This window comes from Pyxicephalus adspersus, chromosome 2 (assembly GCF_032062135.1).
Source record: "Pyxicephalus adspersus chromosome 2, UCB_Pads_2.0, whole genome shotgun sequence".
NCBI lineage: Eukaryota > Metazoa > Chordata > Amphibia > Anura > Pyxicephalidae > Pyxicephalus > Pyxicephalus adspersus.
In genome coordinates, this window is record NC_092859.1 from 79,994,582 (window position 1) to 80,004,813 (window position 10,232).

General features: G+C 36.1%; 1 protein-coding gene across 1 annotated transcript in view; it reads left to right on the plus strand.

The window, feature by feature from the left end:
• PPM1H (protein phosphatase, Mg2+/Mn2+ dependent 1H) overlaps positions 1 to 9,799 on the plus strand; it is a 76,463-nt gene extending 66,664 nt beyond the window's left edge. Inside the window, exon 10 of the mRNA XM_072399012.1 lies at positions 242 to 9,799. Coding sequence (XP_072255113.1) covers positions 242 to 389 — 148 coding nt within the window. The 3' untranslated portion in view covers positions 390 to 9,799. The remainder of the gene's footprint in view (positions 1 to 241) is intronic.
• The last annotated feature ends 433 nt before the right edge of the window (positions 9,800 to 10,232 follow it).

The following is a 10,232-nucleotide window of genomic DNA, read 5'->3' on the forward strand; positions in this document are numbered from 1 at the left end:
TAATAGCAAATACACATTTGTGTTGTGCTGTTTATTTTAAATATTTATTGACAAACTGGCCCATGGATCACATTTATCTGCACAATATAGACATGCATACAAATGGTCTTCTTTTTAGTCATAATTGCTCCCAGTGTTGAGGCTTCTAAGTGCAAATGCAATCAATACAATTCATGGCAAAAACATCTTTGTCTTCAGAATGAGATTTATCCAATATAACAGTGTTCTTATATTTGGACAGGTACACACTGGCAGCTCAGGACCTGGTAATGCGTGCAAGAGGTGTACTGAAAGACAGAGGCTGGAGAATATCCAATGACAGGCTTGGCTCGGGAGATGACATCTCTGTGTACGTCATACCATTAATACATGGCAACAAACAGTCATGAGAGTAACCTGGAGCAAGCCCGCTTTTTTAAGTTATGTACTGTTAACCTATTGTGAATGGGAACATGTATGGAAATTTCACTACTGATAAAAGGGCATTGCACAGTCTCCCAAAACGTATGTTTGGAGCCTCAAATGGAGCATTAATGCTGCTAATAATTTAACATTTCTCATTATCTACACTAAAACCCTCATTAAGAGGCCTATTTGGGCTAACACTTTAAAAAGAAATTCTGCACAAAAGGCAGTAACCCAGAGCTAACAGGTAGAATTCAGTTTACTGAAGTCAGTGATTGATCAATTCTTTAATCAGTTATAAATGATTGGTTAGTTAACTTTGCACAGTAGTCTTTGTCATACTGAAAACCCCTATTTTGTTTTTTATGTGTTTTTTTTTTTTTGGAGTGTGGGTACAGTTTTTGGCTCTGCGGTACTGTTACAGATACATGGAAACACGTGTACATGTTCATCTGGATTGATCAGGACAATTAGCTTGCCTGTACCTCCATCCAATGGGTTTTTAAATTTTATGCAGAAATTCATTTTTTTTTTTTCTCCAATACATCAGTAATTGCAGCTGCATGACATCTATAACATATTTCAATTTACGTATTGCATTGGCAAACTGTGGTTTACATTGCACAATCAACTTTTTTTTTTTTACTGGCAATTAGTATATCTAAAGTTATATTTTAATCATTTAAGTTTTCTGCTGGGTTCACACTTTTCAAATGCTGTTCGTTAATGCGTGCAATGCATGTTAAATTTGTTAGTGCATTTCTGTGCCATTTATTGTGACTGGAAACCTGCTACACTAAGGAACGACATTTCTAACACACGTGTTGCAGCACACCACAACTGGATATGTGATATTAATGCGCAAAACACACATTACCATACATGTAAACCCAGCCAAAAATTCTGTGTCAGATTTATTCCTGCTATCTGTGACCTGTTGAGAATTCTCTTTACTTCATATACTGTAGACACATTAAGAAGGAGGATGAAATCTCTGCAAAGTGAAGGAAACCCCCTTTTAGACAGCTGTCCCCTTGTAGGAAGATTTCCCTGTTATTCCTGTTCAAGTGATGGCAATGGTCATCAAGGCAAATAGAGGGTGAATCTACTTATTAGAAATATAAACAGAAGTAAAAACCTGACCGTTTTTTGGCTTTGACAAGAATGATTCATGGTTATCTGCCTTTGAGTCACAAATATTTATTAATCTTTATGTAATGCAAGTTTTCTTCATTCCATCTGCTTTTCATTCCATTGCCACTTCAAAGATGGAGGAAGCCCAGAATGGAGAAAACTACAAACCACATTTTCTCAATACCTATTAATGGGTGCTCGGATGTTAATGGCAGGTACTGATTATAAGAAGTAAAATCTCTGCCATAATAGCCATAATATTAGTATCTACTCTACTTTATATGGTTGAATGAGGCATATTGGAAATCCTTCTTCCTTTATTTGCTCCCTTTAAGAGGTAAAACATTTAAAAACATAAGATGGCCAGTGAAGGTTATCACTTAGAACTTTCTGCTTTAATGGCTAACATGGTACAACACCCTGCTTTCTATGTTGGACCAAAAAAAAAATGCATATTACAGCAGAGGAACTACATCCGTGTGTTAACCTGTGAGACTCCAGTGACAAGCTGTTTGGGTATCGCTGCATACCAGCCAAAACATGCTTAATATTCTAAAACTTTATTACTGTAAAATGTATTTTCTGCTGTCTATCATGGTCATGTCTGTAGTTGGTATCTGCAAAAAGAGTGAATGATTAGTGCAGTTAGTCTGTTCAGCTGTCTATTACACCATCCACAAGACTTTGGATTTTCCCAGTGCTTTGATTTAGACACTATTCGCTTTCAGTGTAGAGAAGAATTTTCTACCCAAAGGCTCCCTTCACTAAACCTCTCCCCTAAAGTGCACCTCTACTCAATTTTTGGACAATAAAGTAATAACATGTTAACAAGCAGTAAAGCTGCAAGCATTGTGGAGTAATTCATCTTCAAAGATCACAGCAGACACAGAAGTCTGGATTTAGTCTGGTCCTTTTACCTGCTCTTTGTTTACATCGGAAGGCTGGCATACTGTCAAGTTTATGCTGCTGAACAAAATAGGAGCCGGGGAGCTGAGGTTTTAGTGTTTCTGTTGAGGTCAGAAATCTCGTTTTACTACTTGTGAATATTTATTGTATGGCCTATGTCAGGCAATGTTTAGGCAGAGATGCAGTTTGACCTAAGTAAAGTCCACTTAGCATAGCTCTCATACACCATACCGTAAAATTTTGCTGCGTGCTTAAGGGAGGTTCTCTCTGTGAAGTTGGCAGAAGTCTACAAACGCAGGAGATGACAGCAATGACGTGACAAGGGACATCACAGCACTGGAGGGGGTACCATGGCAGGTAAGTCTGTTATATTGTAGCAGTGGTGTTACATTTGTTTTAATGTAACCTTTTATCTGCATAGTAACTTTTATTTCACCGGTATTCCCTGTTGTTTTTTTGTAATGCTTCATTTTCAAATGCTAGGTGTCTGTGAGGTTACAAATTCCTGATGGTTTCAGCTGCTGAATAACATGAACCTACTGAACTGGCAATTTTGTATCCACGTTAAATGTATGCCTTGTGTCTGAACAACAGAATTGCTGGAATTGCTATGATATAGTGATTGCCTTATCTGCAGTTCATTAGTTTCCCAGAAACAAAAGCTCTTCTTGAGACAGATTTGTAGCCATCTCAGATCACTGCTGCTAATTTTGCTTATGTGGCATGACCCCTTGGCAGGGACTTAATGCCAATCTTAGCAGTATTTGTATCTAATGAAGGAAATCAATTCCACAATATTTCTTACATGACATTTAACACATTTTGTCTTTACTTGTTTGTAACATCCTTTAGCCAAACAAATCTATGCGGTTTCTCCGCTAACCACGGCATTATTTTGTGCGTGTAGACATCCTTATATCACTTTTGTATTTATGCATCAAGACCTTGGCTCAGCTTTGTATTTCTCCCTGTCAGCCTATGGCATACCAAGAAAGCCAATTTAATGTTCCGGTGCAGAGGGAGAATATCAAAGTCACAGCCTTTCAAAGGACACAAGAAATGTGTCAGCGCACTCACAGATTCCCAGCACTGCCAATGAGGTCAAGTCTAGCTGCAGTGCAGACAGGATAGATAATCACATTAGATTTATTTAGCACTCAACATATCTTTGGCTACAGTTAAATTAAATTCTTATGACAGACTAGAGTAAGCTGTATTTTATCAGTACTTATAATGTAATGTTGGGTCATCTTTTCCCTAAGTTTGACCATGAGCCTGTGTGTAACACGATAAAGGGAAGCAAATGAAAAGTGGTAATAGAAGTTGATATTACTTTTTCAGAATGTTGCTATTCTTGCTTTTAGGCCTAGACCTTTATGAAAAGAGCAGAACTTGTCCCAGATATCATTCTATCAAGACAAATAGGACCTTGCAGATATTATAGGAGATGGAAATTTAGCATAAACACAAAGCCAGAAAAATATGTTCATATCCTGGAGAATATATTTGTAGACATTTTATGTTTAAAGTAGATATAAACTTTCAAAATAAAAAAAAGTCACCAGACAGATTCATTATTGCAAACACAAAAAAAAGTATAGAAAGATTTCAAATAAAATCTAATACATTCAAATAATATAAAAATGGAAATTATATTTTATGTATTTCTAGTTATTATGCTCTTAAAATATTAACATAAATAAAATAACAATGAAAGGGGGATACTCATTCATGAATGAAAACTAAGAAGTTAAATAAGGCTCAAATCTAGACAATAGACTACTCAAGAATATGGTATAAACTGGAAATAAAGTAGAGGAGAAGAAAAAACAATATTTAACTATCACCTCACCAAATAAATAAAAAAAGTAATGTGTGTATATATAGCAATATTATCAAATTATATAGTACACAAAAGGTTACATTTGGATGTAAAAATGTATATTTCAATATAGAAGTATCAGCATTTTTAAAATGTTTCAAAATTTAAATATTGATAATCTAATATATAAATCCAGTCTAGGGAAAAAAATGATGAATGATCTTTCAAAACCATTTCCCACCTTGCTAAAAGGTTATGTACAGAAAACTTATCTTTTAAAATATAGCAGAGAAGGAAAAGGGAAGTCCCTCTTGGTGGTGAATAATCTGGAATCATTTATAGAAAGGTATTTTTGTTCATAAGTGGCACTCCTGCAAGTAACACAGATACCTCCAGCAAAATATCAGTGGACTGGTACAACACAAGTCCCTTTTGCAATCATGAACCTGGTCGCATAATTGTATTTTGTTCCGCTTTATTATTATCCTGTTTGTTTTTCTGTATAATCTCAATAATGTGAATCATTATAATGGTGTGTATTAGAATTTTTGCTGACCCTGTTGTGGTAAACCAGCTGGGGAAAACAATTGCAATGAAGTATGGAAGTAACTAAGACTTAAACTAAATCACAAGTCTAATGATCATACCTTCATAGCTGAAGTTTCACAAAAAAAGGACACTGTGTATGTCTAGACAAAAAAAAGAATTCATTATATCTCTGTAATACATGCATATTTTCCTGTGCTTTGTCCCTATACAAATGCTATACCTACAAAACCAAAAATTGTCCCTATTATTTTCTAATTCCTAATTGATTTTTTTCAAGCAGTGACAACCAAGAAATAAATCAGTAATTAAGTAAACTACTAGCTTCAACCACTGGAGTTTAATTTTTCCTTCTTAGCTCATTGAAATAAAATATTGTATGATACGTTTTACTTACTGGACACCTTTGCATCACCTAACTAAAAATAAATTAGTGAGTTGTGTTTAGGAATAGGTAGAGGTTGTGCCATGAAGTCCTAATTCACCTACTAAGGCTACAGGCTGCTGATATTGTTGAATACTGACACTGACATTCAGTGGATAGTTGAAGCCTTTTGTTTGAAGGACCTGACATGTCGCAGTGTATCCTTTTCATGGATTTCATGGATGGATCCTTTTCACCTTTCATTGGTGGCCTTGAGATAAAATGTATGTTCCATTACAGTAAAATTCATGAGGAATAGTTATTTATTTATTTAATTTATCATCTGGCTGTTGTCCCTTCTGATGTTGCTGCTGTTGAGTTATCATTTCGTTTTACCAGTGCTAATGAAAAATGTGAATCCATTTTCAAGGCTAAAACAAAAGCCCAAAGTCTAGACTGGGCAAAGCACAACTGGAAACTTCTCATGTACATTTACCATGTTGTGTGTATTTGCTGGATTCTTTGTAGAACCCCTACTCCTTTTATATACAGTATACCCCAATCGTTGGTTTCTCACTGATAAGAGTGGAAGGCAGCATGATACACTGTCTGTCTAGCTTTCATTTGTATGTATTTGTATTTGTATGGATGCCTCTTAGACTTCTAATCTTAATTAGAAAGATGATTGAACAAGCTCCCTTTGAAAAATGTAGGGTCAATTCCTGGGGAAGCTGTGAGAGCCCCCGACCTCCAGACATAGTTTAGCATTTGAAAACCCTATTTAAGAAAAATTGTGGTTGTTTGTGTATGTTACCAGGGACCCTTTACAATCAAAGCCTATGCCCTAGTGATATGTTTTTTATCCAACCAAATCATAGGTTTTTTTAAGGATGTTCTCCCCCTGAAACATAAGTCTACAATAGCTTCCTCCCATACAGGGGCATTATTCAGCACACACACAGCTATTACACTTTCACCCTCCTGTCCAGCTCAGTACTCATTTCTCCTATTGGGTCTCCCAAACCTCTTACTATGACAAAGCTGCCATCTATTTAAATCTACACCTGAAGGTTCCAGTGGTACCACCCCATCTGCTCATCCCATCCTCTTCTCTATGGAAGAACAGCCAAAGGCAAATTATGCCGGACTGTTCCTTCTTATCAAATATGTTTACTTCTCCAAACTGGCTTTCTCAATGCTCCTATTTTGAGCCAGGGGTTCGTGTTGATGTCAAAGTTCTGGAAACTATTCCACGAACTACACAATATCAAGTAACCTGTGTGTGTAATTGAAGGTACTTTGCATGTAAGGCAAATATTTTGTCTTTTTAATTGCTGTGAATTTTGCTAGTGTAAGGTTTTCAACCAGTTTTTGACATTTTATACTGTACATTCCCAAGGAGCAGAGTGCACCTTGTCAAATGCTTTGAAATGGGAAAAGGCTTAGCACACTTGGATACCTGTGTCTCATGAGGCTTCGGGAATATCTGAATAATTTAACACATAGTACTGTACTTTTTAAACCTTTTACTCACATTAGTAAATTGCTCGGGTATCCAGTCCCAGGTGATTAGTAAACTGCAATACAGTTCAACAGATTGGCACACATTGCCTATGTGTTTGAGGTGGTGATGTGGTTCCTTGTCCAATGGAGGTAAAGCACCCGCACGGCCAGAAACAACATGCTGCTTCCAGGAACTGCAACATAACCACAAGCAAACACATACACAAAAAAGGGAGCGCAGTTAAACCTACAGTCATCCACAAGTGTGAAATGGCCCTTAGCCCTTCCCTAATCGATTACCCTAGTCCTTCAGCTAGGGCTTCAGTCTGTGCATTAAGTCTCTCTCTGTTTGTGTAAGCAGAGCTCTCGTAAACTGGATTTCTGTCTCTTCTTTGTGGAACAACCTCAGTTGTAGCTTTACTGGACCTGATTGTTCTAGTACTTCACAGTTTATAAGAATATGATTGATCTGATATTATTATTAGCATTATTTATTATGGCTGTCCACCTAGTGTAACTCTACCTCTGTTTCAGTTGATATTCAATTGTATTATGCCTCATACTGTATGTCTGGCATTATAAACAATGGTACAGAATAACCTATTCATAAGCCAGTAAATGTCTTCTATTGGGTAAAAAAAAAATACTTTGTTTTGCACATTTTTGTGCATGATTTGATGAGCACTAAGTCCAAGAAAAAGCTCTTCCCTTCTGATATTTATGTGATATGTCCCTTTGCATCAATACTCTTGGGTATCTTTTTTATGTTTTGCGTTTTCCCCTACATCAACGAGATCATATAATCTACATGTTTTAAACAGATGCATAAAAAATTCCAAGAAAACATTAGAAGTTGATTTTAAAGCACATTAGTGAAATGCATTCAAGTTCCAGCTTTGGCTTGATTGGCTGGAATTGGGGAGAGGCATTTCATCTCCCTGTGAAGCATTGTCGGAGGCATTATCTTGCTGGTGATGTCTGTGCAGCATCAGAACACATTTATCTCTTCTATTTCTGTAGGGATTGTCTCCTCCACCTCTCTCCGTCCCCACTCTGAGCTCTCTGTTTCCTATTACAATATGTGATTATTTTATTCCAAACTGCCTTCCGCCCGGTGCAAGTTTCAGAATAAGCAAATTTATGCATAGCTAGAAATGGAGAGATCAGTGATGCATACATATTGAGTGATTAGGAATACATCATAGTTTTTTTTTTTTTTTTTTCATAGAAAAACAAGTAGACATCTTCAGGGTATTCTGCTATTATTTGTAGTCACTAGTAGCTTATTTTCTGTAGACCTGCAAATGTTAAATGAATGTGTTGTCCATAATATTATTGTACTGTCTTGAATATTTCTGACATATGTGAGTTGTGTTGTCTATACAGATTGGGGTTTTGTTTACCCATATGTAATAAAATGTCTACTGCTAAAGATGTTTTACAATCCTAGACCGTGTCATGGCTTCTACAGGCTGGGACTAAGGTAGAATAAATCCCTAAATACATTTGGGGGTACATATCACATAATAAGTATGACTGATGGTAATAACATGCAACATGGACCACCACTGACAACTGTCTGCATGCAATGTCTCATTGTATTCATAATATTTTGGATGCATGCATGGCACACAAAGGAGACAAAACATACCCAAATATCTTAGGTCCTTGATCAGCAGCTTAAGAGGTCACTGTACCGCTGGACCTTTGTTGCTAAAGGTGCATTTTAGTTTAAATAGTAAATTATTGATATAGGTTGTCTAAATGAGGGTTGTGTTATTAAGCCAAGTGTTTCTGTAAAATAGCAAACGTACCTACTGCTAAAGTATTTTAATTACAGCTATCCTGGGAGCCCCTTCTCTTCTTGACCCCTGATATTGAACTGACCTACATACCATTATTTTTATTATTATTATTATTATTATTATTATGAGGCTTTATTCATAAAGCTGTACAATTCATTTACAGTTTGTTGGCTAGAGGTGGTCTTTGAAACTGTTTGTGATATAGTGGCTGCAGCCTTAACACTGCTTTAACAAAAAGAAATAATGATCATGCTTTGCTGTATTACAGTAAGGCTACGTCCACACGGTCAGATGATTCTTGTCTGATTATCGCTTCAAAGCTAGTATCGAATAAGAATCTGGTGTGTGTACAACGGCTGTCTAACGCCATTCATGAATCATTTTTTACCTACATTCTAAAGAGTTGTAAAAACAGCAATATATGCCCTCAAGACACTAGCCACAATATTGCTTTTGGATGGACTGACTTTTTCAAGGCCACACCAACCAAAAGTGATACAGTTGTCCTGTCTTTCATCAATAACGTTTGTTTGCTTCTCTTGGGTTTCTTGCAGCTACAGTATCAATATACCTCCTTGAATATTCCCCATCCTACCCAAATGCTTCAGCCATTACAAAGACAAATGAAGGTGTAAAAATACCCCCAATGGAATTTATATGATATAGGTTTATCAAATATTAGATGAGTCTGCTCGGAGCATGAGAAACCTTTGTAATGGCCTTGTGGGAGGGCTGAATAATACAGAGAGAATATCAGTTTTGCATGAAGTTGGCCTTCTGCCCTACCTATATCTCTTGTTAAAGTTTTCAACCTTTGCTCTCAAGCCTAAATAATCTGTGTGTAGAAGCACAACAGCGCTAAGTAGTACAGCCCAGGAAAAAAAAAACGTTTTACTTGATAATGTTTATGCATTGCTTTCATATACAGGTGAAGTTTTCAGAAATAATTCCTGCATATGACTGGATTTTCAATAAATATATTCCTTTTTACAGATCCTTTTTATTTAATTTTACCAGAACTATAGACGGTATGGTGGTTGAATTTTTTTTGTAAATGTTCTATTATTTACCAAAAAAAGGAAAGCGATAAAAAAAAAATGTCTGTTGCATCTAAATGAATGAACTAATGTTTCATCCTCCTCTTTGTGACTGTGAAATGTTACTCTTTTGTAGCCTGGAAAAAGAAACTTTAGTACTTGATTATATATTTTATGTGTTTTAGAAATGTATTTAAAGTAATGCCATGACAAAGGTTTAAATTTATGATTTATGAAAATATATATATATACAAAAATAAAATGTATATAGCAAACATGTTTGGTTTCCGGTCTATTAATTGTGAAATTATACTTGGTATTTCTTACTTTTAAATCATTGACAAGATGACATGCTGGAAATAATTGCTGCAATATGGGGACTGCACGAAGAAGTGGAAAAGTAATCTTAGCAATCCTGTTGCTTTGCAGAATGGTATGTATTGACATGTAGCTGGAACCTTTGAGACATTCCATTCTAGGAAAGCAGCAATTATCTTTAACCCATCCTACGACTTGATAGTGGCAAAACTGATTGTATGTCACACGTAGATTTGGGTAAGTGATCAGCTACTGTTCAACTATGGTTCTGCAATTAGTTCTCCCAAGGACTCTATCTGCATTTTCGAGGCTCAGAGAAGTTCAAAATATAATTGGACCAATTGAGTTACCTAGTGTACTGGCATTTGTTGACCTTCTTCTGAAAATGCTAG